The sequence below is a fragment of the Strix uralensis genome, chromosome 2, assembly GCF_047716275.1.
Source record: "Strix uralensis isolate ZFMK-TIS-50842 chromosome 2, bStrUra1, whole genome shotgun sequence".
Classification (NCBI taxonomy): domain Eukaryota; kingdom Metazoa; phylum Chordata; class Aves; order Strigiformes; family Strigidae; genus Strix; species Strix uralensis.
The window spans coordinates 71929696-71949758 of NC_133973.1; the positions used below are offsets into that span (position 1 = coordinate 71929696).

Sequence of the window (20063 nt, forward strand, 5' to 3'; positions counted from 1 at the left end):
ATTCCATTAAAGAATAACAGTTTATAAAACATATTAAATGCTAAAATCTGTCTTCATACAAATTAGAAAATGCAAAGAACCTGAGATGTTATCTATTACTGCTTTTTTTTTCATAAAAGGTTGTAAATTACAGTTTAACCCATGACTGTCAATTTCCTGACTTGGACTATGTGCAAACAGACCATGATAGCAGCTATATTTGTGAGGGAAACCAAATCTATCATCTGGAAAGAAGTTAAACCACATAACACATTTATATTATATGTATCTGATCTTCTGAACAGAAAGATTGTCAAAAATATCCTTGAAACTTGTTTTGTTCTGTATAGAGGCTAGCCACAAGAATGACAGAGAAGCACAAAAGAATAAGTTATAATTGTAATGAAATGTTAAAAGATAAAACCAGAATTCCCATGTCCCCAGTTTCTCGTATGACAGCAGTTAAAGAAAACTTTAAAAATTAAAATTTAACTTAATTTCTATTAAAATTAATTAACCTATAAAGCCCATTTCCAAAATATATTAAGAAAGTCAATGGAAAAGCAGAATATTATACATATTTTTATATTTATCTGAATAATTATTCACAATTTAAAAAATAGACACAGATGTGACTCCTCAAGTCATATGCCAGCTACAGACTAAGGAATCAGTCTCTTATGGGAAGCAGTGTGCTTGTCTATTTTGGAACTTTTGGTGTAGATCAGTAGCAAGGAAATAAAAAAGGTTGACCTCATAACAAGGAATCTAGTCACAAAACTGAAGATACCACGGTTCAGTTCCACATGCAGAGTTCCTGCATGGCATTGTTAAAGCCTCCTCCCTTCTCTGCATCTGCTCCCCCTTTTCTAAAAGGAATAACAGCACTTGTCTATCTTGCAGGGAGTGCTGGAAGGTAAATAAAGATAGTGTCTATAAGGAAATGAGATAGACCACTGCCTTTATTTGGTATGGCAGTTTCTGTATCTCAGTAAGAGATAAAAACCACATGCAAATCTTGCATATGAATCTTCTCAAACTCAGGCATATGTAATTCTTGTTCATCTTCAACATAACCCACATTTTTAATATTCATTGCTTTTTACGATAGTTATAAACAGTATGTGAGCAACTATGTCAGTGCTTATACACAACACAGTAAGAAACAGCTTGCCTGTTTTCAACCTAAGAAACTGTATTGTTTAATACCAGGCTCTCTGGTGATGGCCGTGTTTATAACAAATTGTGGGTTTGGGTTTTTGTTGTTTGGTTGTGGGGTTTTGCTTTTTCTTTTAACTGTTCTATCATATGGGCCCTTCATTATTTAATCCCAAAATGAGGCATACTGATGTAAAGTGTTAGCATCTGCCTCGCTATACATGGGGAAAAAAAATCCACATGACCCAGAAACAGAATTGCATATAGGGCGATAAACTCTTAGAGCTTGTGAAAACAAAGGCCAGATCCAACGTAAAATCAACGTTTTTGTAAGCCAAAGGATAAGGTACTGAACTGAAAGTTACTGTAGCTGGAAGTACTCCCTCCCCTGGCCAAATCATTTAGCTTTCCCGTGCTTCAGTGTCATCATCTATAAAAGGGCTTATTTGTAATTCATCCTCCTTTACACATTATTCTGAGATCTATAACTTAGCAGCCTTGTAGAAACCTAAGTATTATTTTATTTTGGTGAAGATAAAATAGTATCTAGAGGATACAAATATTAGCTGCAGTAACTCCTAGTGTTGAAATTCCTCATCTGTATATTAATATAAGTGTTATATTTTTACCTCAAAGCACTTTGATTAGTTGAGATTCTTACCACTACTCAGGACATAATTTTATCATTCCCATTTTGCAGATAAAAAACCTAATGAAGTAAGCCTTTACAGTTCACGTAAGGCCACAATGAAGAAGACAGATCAGGCCAAAATAAAAGTTTCTGAAAGCTTGCTTTCAATCTTTATATTCTCTGTCTTGATACTGCTATAAAAATATAAGCACACGTAAAGTTAATAATTTTTATAAATTCATAGTTAAATACTAATGGATCTTGACACCACACTTGTGCTGCTTGTCCTAAGTACAGAGAGCCGTATGTTCTTACTGGACTGTCCAGACCAAAACAAAACTTTGAGAACACAAGAAAGGTGTTTGGTTTTGCTGTAATTTTTATGGTCTAAATCTACTGTTTCTACCTCAGGCGATCACTATGATATGTTAAGGAAAATCTTAAGCCAAATCTCCTGTTTGCTGTTGCAACAGTGTTCTGGAAAGCACCTTCTCTACATGAGAGCAGTACAATCCAACCAAGCACCCCCTCCGTATCAGCACCTTTCCACAGTGAATGAATTCCCTAATCACCTCACTGAAGACTGAAAAATTACCTCATATGCTATATTTCTCATTCCTTTTCTGATTTTACATATGCACAAAACCACTATTTGCTGTGGCAAGTGTATGTCAAGAGGGCGTTTTACGATGTATTCCAGGGTGCTGTTCTTTCTGCTTGCAGGTAGGTGTTTTTCTTTGTGTTGGAATCTTATCTCTGAGGATTGGATATTGTCGATATACAGCTTCAGCCATGCCAAAATCCCAAGAAGCGAAATAAATGTGAGGAACACCTATGGAACCACAATACATATTTTCTGTGAGTAGTATATAAAACCATGATCAGGGGCAGTTTCAGCAAAAGGTGAAAAACATTGATACGTTAGCCCAAGAGTCCAGAGTTTTCCCCCCCCAAAGAATAAAAAAAAGCTATTTTAAAAAAACAAAAACCTATCATCCTTATAAATTTAACTACTAGTTCAATCAGAACAGTAATTTAAAGATCAATTTAAACCAAGTAAATTATTTCAGATACTAGTTTCTACCCACCGCAATACAAAATACACATTTCTCATGCACAATCTAATTAAATAAGTTATTTTTCTAATTACTGTATTTTGCTTCCATAAGAGAGAAAAACAAATGTACTGTCTGAGAAATCAGAACTCCTATATTAATGAAAAAGTATCTCCCAATACACCTTAATGATCAATTTAACCTGATGTTAAAGAAAAGCCTTTAAATTGCCTAGGCTTCTTGGTACTTTTAACAGAAATTACTTTGTACCTTCTTTGCCTCTGAACATAATTCCTGGCTTGCGTTGCTTAATAGTGTATACTGAAAAAGGAATATCCTTCCATTTTGGGGGGCAAATGAACGTACTTAAGATTTATGCAAACACATTACCATCAATTTATTTTTACTACTGTCAGAAAAGTAGTTCACAAATACTTTTGACAGAAAATAATTGGGGATAACCAACAAAGGTTTCCTAAAGTTTCTGTGGAGTCATTACTCACAGACTGGTTTCTCCTTGCAGTTAAAAAATTGGCGTTATTTAAACCAGGCACTAACAAGGTTATCCTTTGGTTTGCCATCCATTATGCAGCACAAACCCATAGCGATCTCCGAGTGCTGAAGTTCGCTTGAAAGCACTTGAATGGTGTATGGAAACACCGCAACTGAATATTCAGATATGAGGTCAGGGCCCCAAGCAAGGAAACATGCCACACACATCAACAGTCCCTTGGAGATGAGGCAGGTCTGCTGAGGTGAACAAGATTACTTGGTGCCTGGAAGAGAGTTTGATGAGGTATGGTTTGTTTCCATCAAATCTGCTTCCATGGGTGCTTTTACACAGACAAACACCATTCCCTTAACTACTGCTGCTAGCTGCACAGGCGCTCTGGGGAGTTCCATCACCCTGTGGGACAGCGTTCAGATCACCTCAGCGCGCCGACAGTCAGCACCGCGTCCTCCGGGCAGGCCGACTCCACCGCCCCTGGAAGTCTTCCCCGGGCAGACTTCAGCTGCGCGGAGACAGAAGCGGCAACACGGCCCGCTCCTCCCGCCGCGCCGGCTCGCTCGCTGGCTGTCTGGCCAGCTGGCTCTCCCCGGCCAGCCCAGAGGCGCCGACCTCGGAGAGGTCGCTCCCGCCCTGCCTCAGAGGCTGCTGCCAAACCAGCCCCCTCAGGCGGTGGCGGTGACGGTAGCGGCGAGAGCACTCCCGCTTCAGGCAACGGAAAACGCGGCCGCGAGGGCGGGCGGGCGGGTCAGCGCGCGCGCGCGCGCGCGCTTCCCGCCGCGCCCTGCCTCGCGCCCGCCCTGCCTCGCGCCCGCCCTGCCTCGCGCCCGCTCCGCCGGCGCTCCCCGCTCCCCCTTCCCCGCCCGCGAGGGGCGGGGCGGCGCGCGCGGCCCCGCCCCGCTTCCTTTGTGCTCGGGCAGCCAGCGGCAGCCGCAGTCGCAGCCGCTTCCAGCCTGGGCAGCGCGCCCCTGCCCACCCGCTTCTTTTCTCCCCCCCCTTCTTCCTACTCCCCCTCCCCTCGCCACCCCTCTCGCCGCTTTCCCCCTGCCCGCCCGCCCGCCCTCCCGCTCGGCCATGTCGCTGGGAGCCGGCCCCGAGGCGGGTTTCTCCAGCGAGGAGCTGCTGACCCTGCGCTTCCCCCTGCACCGCGCCTGCCGCGATGGGGACCTGCCCGCCTTGTGCGCGCTGCTCCAGAGCTCGCCCCGCTCCGACTTGGCGGCCGAGGATTCCTTCTACGGCTGGACGCCCATCCACTGGGCCGCGCACTTCGGCAAGGTGGGGCCCGGCCCGGCTCGGCCGGCGAAGCGAGGGCGGCGGCGAGAGCGGGCGGGGTGAAGGGGAAGGAGGGCGCGAGTCCCGCTCGCGCGCAACGCGGCGCCATCTTTGCCCCTTGCGCGCGCTCTGCCGGGAGGCGCCCGCCGCGACGCCTTCCTGTCCCTGTGCCCGTCGTCGTCGTGTCCGTGTCGTGTGTCGTGCCCCCCCCCCCCCCCCAATCTGCCGCTCTTTGCTCCTCCGGGGATGGGGCGGGAGGGGGGAGCGCCGCGGCGCTTGGCGTCTTTCCCGCCCCCGCGGTCAGCGAGGCGGGGGTGGGGCGGACCGCGGGGCTGGCGGCACCTGCCGTCCCCGAACCGGCCATCCCCTCCCCGGCGGCGGCGGCGGGAGCGGCCCCTTCTTTTCGTCGCCTTCCTGGCTGCCAGAAGCGGGAGCCGGGCTTTCAAACGGCGCCCGGGCCACCGGCACAGGGCGGTGGGAGCCAAGGGGGAGGAGGAGGGGCAGGGGGCTCCTCCCATCGCTGACCCCTCCGGCCACCCGGGGCGAGAGGGCCTGCCGAGGCGGCCACCCCTGTAAAACACCCCCACACACCCCCCCCCCCCCTTCCTTCCCGCCTCGCTGCATGCTTTGTCTGCGGAGCCTACTCACGGTCCTTATCGTCCTTATGCTCCGCACCTGGAGACTGTTTTGTTGTGTCTCTGTTATGACTACCGACTCGTTAGGAGTTTGGGAAGAAGATGCCGGTGCTTGTAAAGCACTCCTCTGTTGCCTTCAGTAGGAAAAACTGTGGTTTATACGCGTGCTAATCCGAGTATGGAATTAACTGCGTTGACATCGTTGCACTGCAGAAAAGATCAAAACATAAGGAGTAGCAGCACTTAAAGTCCTAAGACGAGTGGTATCTTAATGATTTTATGTAGGCCTTTCCTGTTTCTAATGCGGTGAGTGTTCCAGGCTGTGCAGAATTCCAGCCTAGAGGGTTGGGGTTTGCCTTTCTTCCTCATTGGCTTGTCTGGATTTGGATTTTGAGAGACTTTTCTTGTTCTCCCTCCCATTTCCAATATATTTCTATTTGATTATTAATTGTGTGCTGGAGAAGGAAAATGAATGTACTTAGGCAGTTGTCATGGTTTATAAAAGTACGTTAAGAGATGGCTTCTGTATGTTCAGTGATCTTATCTGCAGTACTTGTTTGAGAGACATTTTAGAAACATAGTTAAGTAGTCCTTCAGTCTTAAAAACAAACCAAAAAACCCCAAACCCACAAAACCAAAACCTAAAGCAGCCTTTTATCTGTTCAGAAAGGAGCTAATAATCTTCTACACTCCTACACAAAAAAAAAATGGAGTGCCTTAAATTTTATCATGAAGTATGCTCATAGAAGATGTGAAGAAACTAATTTGGCATTACAGTCTCCTCTTTTTCAGTCTCCTACGAATATCTCTTCAGTACATGCTTGTGGCAGTCTTGCTTTTGTCTTGGAAGTCTGTGTTGTTTTGTCTTTTCCTTTAAGCATCTTCAGCTTTCTACTAACCTAGGTTATGTGAGTTTTTGTGTATGTTCCAGTTTTTCTGGAAGAGACTCTTGCAGAAACAGCTAAGGAAGGGAACAAGTCATTCTGCAAGATACTGTGTTTATATTTCCCATGTTCATTCTTAGGTATCAGCAAAATTTGATACGTGTTTTTTGCTGTTGTTGCATATAAGGGGGGAAAAAATCTGGCAAGTGAAATGAGACTTGCAAAGATGACATAGGCTACAAATGGGTTTTATACAATTTTGCGTATCTGTACTTTCCTAAAAGCTTTGTGACAAGGTCTAGGCAATTTCAATTTATGGAAGTTACCTGCATGTTTTATAGTCTTGTTAGGTAGTGTTCCTTTGTCTGAGCCAGAGACAATGCAACACACTTGAAAAAGTTACAGTAACGTATTTGGATCCCAAACTCGACTGAGTTTGTGTTTGTGTGGCATGGTTACTTTTACCTTTCACCAGTTAATAGAAGGTTTCCAGCAGTGAAACAACAGCTGTTCTCAGCATATGCACGTCTTATGTTTTTATGTATTTTTTTCCAAATTCAGAGTCATCAAAACTTCCAGTGGAGAGTTATTCTATTTCTCAAAGTATTAGAGTTTTAAAACATTAGTTTTTGAAATGTTCATTAGTAGTTACTAATGATAGTAGTTGCTCTTCTTTGTTTTTGTAACATTTGTTGGATTTTTCACTTGCTTTTTTTTTTTCTGAAAGAAATTAAATAGTGACAGAACTTCATGGCTGTCCTTCTGATTTAGGGCCATTTAGCAGCATAGTCAACCAGACATGTATCAGTTCAAACTGCAGCTCTGTATGAGGTTGACATAACAAAACTCATTTAGATTTGTCATTTCTTCTCATTTCCAGAAGTTCTTGTGGAACAACTCATTGTAAGCAGTGAAATCTAAACCGGTTCATAGATGTACACACAGGTGTGCATGCTCACGCAGCATCAGTCTAGGGTTTGTGAACTTTTAACAGTATAGAGATGTTTCTTTCCCTTTGCCTGTTGCACAGTTTAAACATAGAAGAAAGCCCTTGTTGTGTCAAAGGACAGTAAAAAACAATTTTAGAAGAAAGCTGTATAGGACTGCATTCTTGCATGCAGTTGTAGATGTGCTGCAGTAAGGAAGTAGCAGCGATTGTCAAGTTCTGTTAGAAATGAGTATGTGGAAGAGGAAAGATAGCTTGTTTTGGGAATACTGATGTAATAACTCCATTTTTATTGGTATGAGTATCTTAAGACTAAAAATGAAAACAGTATTTTTAATAGCTTGCTCTGAAACATACTTCTGCAGCTTGCAAGTAATAAATAAAATGCCAGCAAAGTCAATTGAAAGCAATAGGTATTACAACCAGTGTTTCTGGTTGTAGTATCTGGAGTTTTAATGACATCATGGACCTCTTTTTAGAGATAGTAGCAAATCCAAATTTACTTGCTGTGTTGAGAATTTGTGGTGGAGTTTGCATTTTCAGGTCATTCCATGATGGCAGAGGAGTGCTCGTATCCTGAGATGTAAATTAATTCCCATTAGAGTTGCTGTATTCCAATTAGTTAATTATATAGTGCTCTAAATTACCCTGGCATTCTGTAGATTTCTGAGAAGGTGGGTCAGAATGTAAAATTGTTAACAATCTAAAGCTACCAGAGAATTAGGAAATGAAGGGCTTGTGTAAAAAATGAAGTCACTGTTAATTCAATTTGTTTTATGCTAACCTTAATTTAATTGTTCTTTTTAACAACTTGCACATGTATTTCTATTTTCCCTGGCCATATCTATCTGCTTGTACTCTTCTCCTACTTTTAGTTTTGCCATTTGAATGTTTACATTTTAGGAAGCAAAATAGTAGTAAGTACATTCTGTTTCTTTTGGAACAAAAGTAGTACCGATAAAAAATGCCTCTCTTTTCCTTGGTATTTTGCTGGTGTTGTGGCCTGTGTGGAGGCCTGTCTTTCTTCATTAAATCAGTTTAACCTCTGCTTTAGATTTAACAATACAGTGGAAAATATGTTCTAAAAAATTATTTAATGAAAGCAGACCTGTGTGTCCTGATCTCAAGCATAAATTATCAAGTGAGGTATTGTTTTTTTGTTATGTTGACTTTTCCTATCCACAGTAGTAGTTTACCTCAATCTTCCGTAATGTTGGAAGAAGCAGGTTTTTCTGACAGCCATGATGCAGAAGACCCCATACTTCAGCTTTTAATAGGGTGAAATGTTATCTTCATTGTTAAAACCCTGTAAGAGAGAATGGGGGGAAAAAAGGCACACGAGAAAAAGCAACATTTAAACATGGAGTTGTATAGATAATCATGATGTGTAGCCATCTTATAAAGTGGATATAAACACTGCAAGATGTCGCTGGTGAACCAGTCCAGTGTTTTTCGCCTTTCAGTTGATGGGCTATAATGCCTGTCTAATTATGGAAACTCTTTCAGCCGGTTTCTGTGCAGGAAATACTATTCTTTCCTGAAATTGTAATGCTTGTCTGAAAGTGTTTTCAAATTAATTCTGTGAAGTTGGTTGTTTTTAAAACTGGCTGAACTTTATTTCTGTTTGCAGTTGTAGTAGAGGAACCTCTTGGTGTAGCTGGAGTTTTTTTCCATCACATCACTTAATAATTACAGTATTACCATTATTAAGGATTATCAGCAGTATTAGGGATGCTAGCATGTGATCACCAAATAAAGTCTAAGATTAGCAAATACAAAATGTATTTGGGTAGTCTAGCATTAGAATTATAAGTTTTCTTACACCAATTTTTCAGTGTAAATGTTTTTTGCAGTAAAAGTACTTGTTCACTTTTGAAAAGGTACTTCATCTTTGGTAGTGTTGAGGATTATGGAGCTAGATTCATTAATACTGCAGTATTTCAGTCACCTTTAGCCTTGCACATTTACTTCATGTAATTAGTGAGTTAACAGGTACATCCATGTCTAGTGTCAAGTCCATTGCAGTCCAAAAAAAGCACTTCTGTATATCCTAAAGGAAAGGGTTCACAGGTGTGTGTTTGAACTATGTGGGGGGAGGAAACTGTTGAAGTTTGCAATATGTTTGCAAAACTAGTATAAAACACTTCACTACAGTGGTTGGTACTTTTGTGTACTGTAATTCATCCAAGTTCAGGAATTTACAGGTTAAGAAAAGATAGAAACTGACATACAGCAGTAGAGAAGAACATTGGAATTGTGATGTTTGTGCTTCTATCTGAATCAAGCTGCCAGCTGACTTTCTGATGCTTTTTAACAGACTATTGCATGGCTGTGGTATGGCTAACATTTTCTTCGACTGTGAGAGACTGACCCATACATTTTCTGTGTTATATGAACCAGTGCCCTGAGTCAGTGTGGTGGTTTTTTATTTTGCTGTTGCATGGGTTTGCAGTGGTGTTTGTTTTCTAACCACAATAAATGGAAAGCCAGACTAAACTGTTTATTTTAGCATAGTGCATTTTCCTATCAACAAAAAGACAATGTTACCATGTGACAGGAAAGGAGCATTTTTCTGACTATTTTTGAAAGTTGAGGTCATCGTGGCTGTGGTTTGCCTAGCTTCTACAAATGTGATGTTATGAACATTTTAAAATAGTAGCTGAATATCTGACACTTCTGGTTAGTATGGTGGGGAAAAAAATATAGTGTGACAAAATACTGCACTTTTTTTACAACGAAGGGAGCTTTTCTTTTTTGGTATTGCCACAAGCACGCAACCTACTTTGTTTTTAACAGCTCTTCAGCTGTAATAACAGGAAAATGGTGAAAAGAATTGATTCCTTTTATAGATCTAGCATAGTACTAACAGTATTAGTTTTCATTAGTGATCTGCCTGTGTTGCTATAGGAAAACATTAAAGAAATGTAAAATCTTTCTTGTGTTTTTCTGGTTTACCTTCCTCTAATCTCTCCTGAGAATACATCTGTGTATCTCCTAATGTTTGCCAAAACAAGAGTGCTGTTATCTGACAATGTCTGTTTAGCGTCAGGTTTGCAGCTTTGCTGGATCAGAACTCTTCTTTTTGTCTCCTTAACAAAAGTGAACCAAATAGCTCTTGTAGTCAGATCTGAGGTATTTATTTCCTCTTTTCCTTCAGCCTGAAAATAAATGTTGGAATTCAGTTTTGGGAGTGATAATTAAGTACTTTTCAGGTATGGCCTACTGCCAGAGGAGGGAGGAGTACAAGGGCGAGGGTGGAAATACCAACATTCATATTCTCTCTTGGTTTGCATCCATGTAGTCTCACTAGTAAGTTTAGCTTTTCTAGAATTTTTACATTTAGTGTGTGCTAATTGTTATAGAACATCTGTGTAACACTTTTGGTTTTATTCCCTCATGTCTTTAAAGCTGGAGTGCCTAATGCAGTTAGTAAGAGCTGGAGCTTCTGTAAATGCCAGTACAACACGTTTTGCTCAAACACCAGCCCACATTGCTGCTTTTGGAGGACATCCACAGTGCCTGAATTGGTTGATTCAAGTGGGGGCCAACATAAACAAACAGGTATGGATTTGTGTGTATTTTGTGTCTACATATAGTTTTGGAAGAAGTGTCTTGGTCCCTTTTTACTACATGTATGATCCTTACATTCACATACAGATACATTATTTTTAACATCAGCTGAAGTCAAATGACTTAATTATCAGTTATAGACTGTCCCCATTATAGTAAAGATAGGACTAATAAATGCCCTTTAAGCCACTAAATGTTTGGGGGACATTTGTTTTAGGAATTGACATCTTGCTACTTCTTGAACAAAATGGTATGCTGCTCTGGTGTTGGCATTAGCAGCACTAGCAAATACTCTGATACTGTAATGCCTCTTTAGGGCAAAGAAAAAAGACTAGTGAGGAACCCTTTACTTATTCATTATGCTAAGAATTGAAAAATTCACCATTACCTACAGAACCATGAGACCTTTGTGGTACTTCTATGGTTTAGTCATACACCTAACTAGTAAGGTCTGCCATGGTTTGTTTTAAGGTGCATCTGGTTTCTTGCTGTTTTCCTTTTTAGATTATTTCCAAAGCTTTTCTAGTAACTTCCTGCAGATAGATCAGAAACATGTACTTTACTAACAAAGAATGAATGGGTGATTTTTTTTAAAAATTTTTTTAATAGTTTTCCATTACTTTTACTGTGTGGATTATTTATTTGGTAGCAGAGTGCATTAATATACCAAAATTCCTTTAAAAAACTTATACTCTGGTACAGTAACAGAATTGAGTGCTTAAAACTGTCATGCTTTTGGAGAAAATGTTTGCAGTACTGAATGGATCTGTTACGTATGCTGGGCATACCTAATGTGTGCCTTTATAACAGTACTCAAAATTATCATAATATTCTATGAGAGTAATTAATACTACAGCACATGCATTTATTAAAAGCTGTAGTATAGCACAGCATCCATAAAATGTCTGGTCTGTTAAATCATTCATCATACTTTTCTTAAAATATTTAATGGCCAGACTGTGTTTTATATGCAGTAGAGTTAAGCTAAGTCTGCTGAAGAACTTGAACATTTGCATTTCTAGAATTTGGTGGTTCTTTTTTTTTAAGCTATGCAAAAATAAGAAATGGGGAAGTTTGTGTTGAGTTTTCAGAAAAGAAGGCTGGTGCATTGAGAACAGCTGTGAGACACCAGGAGAATTGTAGAAACAATGAAGGTGACTGGATGCAGAGGCTATAGATCGCATCTTCTCCTTGATACCTGACAAAAGTAACTTACGCAATAAGTTATTGCTGCGTAGTGGTAGAATCTTCAGAAGAGAAAATACAAGAACTATAAATGCATCTGGAGACCAGGTAAGAATGTAAAGAAACGGTGATTAGAGAGGAAACATGGCATGCACAGAATAAAGATGTACAAATATCTGCTAAATGAGAAGAGAAGAATGAATGAAAATGAATGAATGAGAAGAATGAAAGTTTCCAACTATGAGGATAAAGAGAAGAACTGACCAGTGAGGTTGAAATGGAGTTGAAGAACAAGCTTGCTGTCCTGGAACGTGATGGGGGAAAAAAAAAAAAATCACATCTAGTGAGTGAGGTTATAGCAAAGAAGAAAGTAGCAGCTAGCCCCCAAAAGAAGAGGAGAAGAGTGCAGAGATATCTCTATGGGCTGAGGGCAACATGACTGTAAAGGAAAGCAGAAGGCGGTATAATATGCAGTTAAAAGTAGGCAGGAACCTCATTCCAGCTTGAAGTCACCAAGACTAGCCAGTGACTCGGGAGTCTTTATAAATTGATGGCCTGTCACCAGAGCAAGTCCAAGTAACAGGTCTGTGGTCCTTCACAGGAGGAAGAGAACTGTGGTTCTCAAGTTTTCAAACAGATAATGGTGATAGATCTGCCCTTAGAAGTCTATAGGATACTAAGTATTGACAGGCAAAGGTCACTAATATAGATGATACTGAGAGCTGACACAATGGAAGCCCTTTATGATGTTAATGGTAGGCTGAACTTACACTTGAATAAAACTACTTTTTTTTGCTCTCACAAAACATTAATTGAATTGAACATACAAGAAGAGGTGTTTTAGATTTGGTTGAATGAAAAAATAAGAAGATAGCACTAGTCAATTAAAATGGTAGTAGAAACAAAAAAATATCTTAAGTTCTTTGTTAGGATGCAACTGGTCAGTCACACTGGTTTCACATGCATGAGTACCAAAAGCTAGACAGTGTACCTTGGTGATACCTATTGCAGCAAACTCATCCCACAAATACTTGAAATGTTTCATACATGGCTATGTAAAGCATAGTGCATGCTTTGCTCTCCCCAGTTCCTTCCAGCTGTTTATTGAATTGCAGTCAAATTCTACTATTCTTGTTTGATTTGAACTGCTTAATAAATGATCTTGGTTCCTTACTTAACTTCCAAGCACTTTCAGGTGATCATCTAGGGCTTCCACCCACACTTTTGAGCTTTTGGAGCACTATTTCCTGATGTGTATTTTGTTTATTCCTTCCAGCTCGCTGACTGATGCTGTACTTCAGACAGACATAGTCACTGGCTAATGCTTGTGTGAGGACAAGTGTTCCATGGACACTGGATACAAAACACATGCTGAGAAAGATCTGGGAATACTTGATAATTAAACTAGTAAAACTTTCCTTCCAAACTGACTCCTGGTCATTGGCTACAGACTAATCCATCATCTCTGGAAAAAGAAAAGGATAGCTTCTGAAAAGGAATCCACTCAAGTCTCAGTCTTAACGTAAACCTCCGGTACTCAGTAGAATTTGCATGCACGCTTTCTCATATTTGCCCCGAGGTATTGTATTGTAGCCCATGCTGCCTGCCCTGAAGTTTAGGAAATGCGTATCAGTGCTGGTGACAGTTGCCCAGGACACTTCTCAGGCAGCAGCAGTGAAGGACAAATGCTGAAAACTGCTTGTCCCAACTGTACCTTGTTCCCCAGATAAGCTCTGTGAGTATATCCTGTGATGCCCAGCCCTCTTATATACTTGTATGTGCTGGCTAGAACCATCTATCTCTATGATCAGTGAGCAGTTCTTCCCCCCCAGGATCACCATAAAAATTCACAGGAGAAAGCTGAAGTGCCAAGCAATTGTTTGTGTGTTTCTACCCAGCAGTGGACTCAGGAGAAAGTCCTACTATTTATTTTTTTTCTTCACTGGGCAGTGCCTGCTCATAGTTCTTAATAACATGGCTTAAGAATTGCATTTGGCTACCTGCCTGCTCTGGTTCACTGAAACAGTGCAAAGCAATTATACTGCTACTTTATCTGAGATATTTTTTTTCCTGATTTTTTAATCCTGGTCACAATGCAGATTGATTCTGCGCTGTTGTACATATTAACATCAGATAATCATGAGTACTTTCTGATTGAAAAGCCTGTTACTTCATTTAAATATACTTTCCCTCTAGTCTCAGCCTATTAAACATTTCTATTGTATGTTGCCTGTGTTGACTGGCCAAAAAAACCAGTTTTGTGTGGCCTGTCTTAAAGAGAAGGGATGAGGAATACTGCATCCTTAAGGTGATGTTAACTTAGTTTTCATCCAGCCAGTTGCCATCATGTGGCAGTGATGGCAGATAGATTTAGGAGGGCTAGACTACCCATGCTAGCAAGAACTGTAAACATACTGATATCCTTGGTGGGGAGGAAGAAAACACTCATTTCTTTGGTATGTTAGAGGTTTGTATTTTAAACAACAATTTGGGTGAAATCCAGATAAAAATATTCCATCAGTTTTCATACCCAAAATTCAGAAGGAGAAACCATGATGATGATGATTTCCAAGCATTTTTAGTAAAGAATGAGGGGAAAAAAAATACTCCGTATTTTCCAGCTTCTAGTTCTTGGCTTCAGAAAGGATAGGGTGCTGGGTCTAGGAAATCTGAACAGCTTTTGGAAATGTGATCTGCTGATAGAACTTGAAACTCAGTCGGTTGAGTTAAGGGAGTTTATACTTCTTGTCAGGTAAAATAGTGCTTCTGTGTCTTAGATAACTATACTAGAAGTATTTTACAAGTGCTTGCAGAGTGTTGTGGTTTAACCTTGGTAGGCACCGAAGCACCACACAGGCGTTTGCTCATTCCCCCATGAAAAAACTCATGGGTTGAGGTAAAGACAGTTTAATAGGTAAAAGAAGAAACAAAGAAAAACAATCAAGGGATGATAAACCACAACCAAAAAATCCCACAGTTGCTTACCACTACCTTGCTGATGCCCAGCCAGTCCCCAAGCAATGACAGCTCTAGCAAACTCCATTCCCCCCGCCCCTGAGCTTTTGCTGAGCATGATGTCATATGGTATGGGATATTTTTCTGGTCAGTTTGGGTCAGTGGTCCCCACTGTGTCACCTCCAAGCTGCTTGTGCACCCCCAGCCCATGCCTAGCTAAAACATTGGTGTATTATCAACACTACTTTGGTCACAAATCCAAAAGCTACTATGAAGAAAATTAACTCTATCCCAGCCAAAACCAGTGCACATAACTGAAAGCTTTTGGTCTAAATGTGCATGAGGGCTTTTAGTTTTTAAAAGAAATATTTACAGGTAAGTAACTTTTTTTTTAAAAGGGGTGTAAAGGTACCAGAGTGAAATTTAACTGAATCCTACTCAGGGACTTAGAACTTGGAGAATGAAATGGGAAATTTGCTCTAAGTTCAACTGAAAGATCCTAAAGCCAACAGAAATTTGGATCCCAAAGAGACAGAAAGAGGGAAAACAGTAAAAATGGCTTTAGACTGAACTGAAATAATAATCACATCTAGAAGAGGCCTGAAAATAAGCAGAGTTTGAGAAAAATATTTAATCAGTAGAGGAAATGTCTTTTGAGGTTAAGCAGTGTAGTGAGGAAATGCAAGCTGATTAATCAAGCTGAGATAGATTTACTGATTTAAGCCAAAAAAGCAAAAGACTCTTCAGCCACATAAAAAGATAATAAGGAAGGAAGCTAGATACTTAGTAAAACAAAATAGAAGTCAAAGGTAGTCTAGTCATGACCTCAAGCTAGAGAAAACTGCTCTTGTCTTTGCAAAAGCATAGTCATGTTCCTCCAAGGGAAAGGAGGAGGGTGTTTGACAGTGGCAGTGAGTTGCAAAAAATAAATGTGCCTATCATGCCTCATGACTTTTTTCATCATCTCTTCAGGAGTGCTCTACATAAAATACTTAGTCTCCACAGAAGCAAATAAACTTGTGTTATCTTGAATGCTAAATTAATAAAACTGAATTGGTCTTTCTGCTCATTTATTTACAATGTGACTTCTGGATTGTGAGACAAGTTTGGGCTGTTGGTGCATTAGAAGGATAAATAGAACCCTGAAAAGTTCTAATCTAGATATGAAAGGCCACTACAAGTTACTGATGTTTCTCTTCCTGCAATATTATTACAGAAGGGATTATATCAAACTGAAGCACATATGGGAACTGTGGACAAGTAGAAGGATTATGAGGTATTATCAGGTATAATTAGGAATTTGCAGGGCCCCTCAAAATAAAATAACTTAGTTTGCTCCATATAGCCAAGAAAGAGATAGGGAAGAGGTGTCTTACATGTGAAAATGTGCTAGCAATCTAGACCCTGAACTGCTTTCAGAAGCTTCTTGGACAAACCTCTGCTGTCTTGCTTTTTCTGTTTGTTGCCATCCATTACAATTGGTGAATCAAACCAGAATTGTTCTGAGGCTCATAGAGTACTTTATCTTCCTCTGTATGCACAATTTTGGATGTGTTGAAAAATAAGTAAGCTTTAAAGCCATTTTTCAGTGGGAGATAGTCGGGTTTTTTTTCCCTTTCAGTCTAGCTCGTAGCCCAGAGAGAATTTCTTCTTTATAGAGCTAGGAGACTATTTCAGAAACTATTTTAGTGCAAGTAGATTTGGTCCCATAGGAGAACTTCAAAAGAAGATAACATTAGTGATGACTGAAATTTAGGTGCTGTAATTAAACGAACACTATAAAAATCTAAATCCGCATATTCTGTTGTTCTCCAAGTATTTTCTCAATTCCTTAGCTTTAGAGAAGAGACACGCTTTCTGGGCCAGTGATTGAAAGAAGCCCTTCTCAAGACATATATTCTCTATTGAGATACTGACCTTTTTCTGGTTGTTGTGACGGGATTGTTAGCTGCTATAAGATTAGCTTATTCTTGTAATGCAGTGGTGGGGCTAGTAGAGATTTTTGTCATCTTTGTCATACGCATGCCTAGTTGAGCTAACTTTCCCTAAACTGAACTTCATATTGAATGATTATCTTTTAAGTTAGAGTTGAGACTGTAAATACTAATGCTGAACAAGAGAGGCAAATCACTTCTTTTCTACACTTTTACCTCTTTAACAAAAGGTGGGGGAGAAGGGAAGCCATAACAAAATGATGAACCGAAGACTGCTTCCGTGAAGGGAAGATGTATTACACTATGAAGAAAATCTTTCTGGATAAATTTCTGCCAAATTAATTTCCATGTATGACAGTTAATAAAATTGTTAAACACCTGTGTCTTCCTGTAACTTCGAGAAACGTTATAAATGGGAGAAATTATATAAACTTCATTGGAAAGCAGTCTTCTATTCATCAGCTACAGACAGCCACAGGAAGAAGAGCTGTATGGCTTTTCTAATCACTAAGGACTCCAAGGAGTTTTCTGCTCTTTTCTGTCTCCAGACTCTGTTAGCCTGAGCAATTTTCCTTAGTTTATAAGAAGGTAAACTTTGTCTGGTACCACTATTGTTCCCTGCTGGGGCTGCTAGGTGGTTCTCTGTTTAGCTGAATATATGTCTTAAGTACTGGTGGACTGGCTTACGCTCAGTGAATTTGTAACTTAACGATAAAAATATTTTGCCATGAAATAAAATTGGCAAGTAGAAGACACAGAGTATATAACACATAATTCAAAATTCATTTTCAAATTCTATTTACATGGTCTAAAAAGATGTGATTTAATTCCTCAGAAGCTTGGCAGACAGTGTAGAACACTTCTTTATCCACCAAGGTGGTAGTATGATCATATTTTTAATTTATTCACATTTCAAATAGAGCTAAAGTATAACTGGTACTGTAGATTTAGCTGTGAACACTGTTATGTATGAAGACTGGTGAGTCAGTAAAGGTGCTGTGTTACTTTAACAGCTAGCATTGATATTTTAATAGAAGGAATGGGGAAGCAAAAATGAGGCACATGCAGCTAGAACATGTTTAATAGCAGTAGAGCAGAGAAGTAAAATGTTGAAAATTTGGGGAGAAGGAAAGAGGGTGGGAAGGAAAGGAAAAAAAAAAAACTTGCTATCCATTGGAAGTGTTGAGGACACTGATAATTAAATCATGTAACAGACCAGTAACTGAACATTTACTTGCTACTTGAAGACCCTATTTCGTTAGATTCTTCTGTGATTCTTAATACTGATGGTTAATTGCAAGTACTGATTTTCATCTGCAGCCTGTAGATCATGATGCATGGAGTTTACCTGCTGCTTGCCAAGCTGCATTTGTAAAATTGCTGTAGATTCTCCCAGTTATCCGAAGATAGTTTGTAGAAAGGAGTTGCCTGAAAAGCAATACACTACTCCCAGTATGTTTGCGCATAACACGAAAAGATTAAATGATTGGGTGTGCTAGTTAAAAATAATGGAACATAAATGGATAGTCAGAAAATAAAAGAGTATAGGACGTGGGTCAGTGTGTATGTCTTGGGAGAGATCTGGCTTGTCCTGTGAATTCTGGGCATACTTCTATTACGCTAAAGTTATGCACACATAGTCTTCACCTGGTGAGTATTTGTGGTGCGGTACAGTATTGCGTGTGTCAGCAAGATCTGAAAGCAGTATAGTCCCACAAACTTGGCCACACTGCTTCTGAATTCAAGATGGCTTGCTCAGTCCAGCATTCGGAAACAAAAGTGCTAGTAAATAAAGGTGTTTGAGTAACTTGTTACGGTGGTATATGTCGTGGGAATTTTTGACAAGTTTTGCTGAATATGACCCTGCTGATTGCCTAGTTATCGGATAAGGCATATCTTGTGAGTTAGATGCCCTCAACATTATTTCTTGCTAAATATCTAATGTACATGACAGCCTACTGCAAACTGTAAAATAATAATAAATTACCTGATGCATTTGCTAGCTAATAAATGCTGCTTTTATATATCTGCTTTCTTAATTAAAGTGAGTAACGTAAAAATAAGATTTTCATTTTTAGAAAGATTATGCTTGACAAAATGTAGTTTGTCTTTACAGGATTATGTTGGTGAAACTCCTATTCATAAAGCAGCACGGTCTGGTAGTATGGATTCCATAAGTGCCCTTGTGGCTCATGGTGCGCAAATAGAGTAAGTGAGGTTTTTTTTTTTGTTGTTGTTGATTGTTGTGTGTTTAGATAACTAACTTAGACCAGTAAACATAGATACTAATGTCAGAAAGAAAAGTCAAAACAGCAGACACCTGATTAAAAAACAGCTAGACATGTTCAACTGTAACAAAGCCCAAGATGTTTTGCATGTCTAGTAAAGTTTATTTTACTTGATACCAGTGTGCTACATCAGTATTGCATTTATATCTGATATATTAAAATATTTATCACACTCCTGTCAGATGACCCCCCCCATTGTACACTTTATCTAGTGTGTAGTTATTTTTTACAACAAATTTACACCTTGCACTGGTGAATAAATATAGAAAACAATGCTAAAGCAACATTATGTGCAAAATAGCATCTCACACACTCTTTGCAGTTAGTTTGATACTGTTTGTTAGTTTATTGTGTATTTGCCCTGTTAACTTTTTTCTTTAAAGGTTTATGTACTGCAAAAACATTCAGAAAATCTCACAAACTTTTGCAACTTACAGCATGGACAAAATGGATGCAGTTTTCACCTAGAAATGTTGAGTATAAGCTCTATGGCTTATAATAATGTAAATACTTTAGAAATTTGTTTTAATTAGAAATAGCCTTATTATCTTAAATTGTAACTAGTTACTGTATTTTAACCTGCAATATGAAACTTTTAAGTTGTAAGTGAAATAAGAATCATGTAGTAAATTTCTTGTTTTACCCTTTGGTTTCCATCTTACTGTTTTTGTAATGCTGCCCTGATAAATCTACCATAAAATTTAACTCTTTCAATGGTATCATAGAGTAATCAGGAAATACAGTGCCTTTTAAGTTAATAGTAATGAGTAAATTGTTTTATATGAGGAGATCGCTTCATAGAAAAATTACACTGAAATAACTTAAGCAGCTGTCTCAGTTATTGACAAGTTCAGAAATCAGTCTTAAATTTATAAATTCCCATTTTGCACTCACTTTCAGATATCTTAAGATAAACTTGGATTTAAATTTACTGTGGAATCGAGCAAACCTTAATTATCATCATCAATTAGTATGTGATCTTGTGATTTTTACGAAGTGTCCAATCAAAAGAGAAGTTGTGGAACTGCGTAAACAATGTGAAACGAGTAAGTTAGGAGTCTGA

At 39.5% G+C, this 20063-nt stretch overlaps 1 protein-coding gene across 8 annotated transcripts in view; it reads left to right on the forward strand.

The window, feature by feature from the left end:
• The first annotated feature begins 4246 nt into the window (after positions 1–4246).
• The window catches only part of ANKRD10 (ankyrin repeat domain 10), a 38214-nt gene continuing 22397 nt past the window's right edge, over positions 4247–20063 (forward strand). Inside the window, exons 1-3 of one of the 8 annotated variants that reach the window (XM_074859261.1) lie at positions 4247–4606; positions 10477–10629; positions 18829–18920. In XM_074859261.1, the coding sequence (XP_074715362.1) occupies positions 4406–4606; positions 10477–10629; positions 18829–18920 (446 nt within the window). In that variant the 5' untranslated portion in view covers positions 4247–4405. Of the gene's footprint in view, positions 4607–10476; positions 18921–20063 lie in introns of those variants that run through there. The other 7 variants (XM_074859262.1, XM_074859263.1, XM_074859268.1 and 4 more) reach the window with 7 other exon arrangements.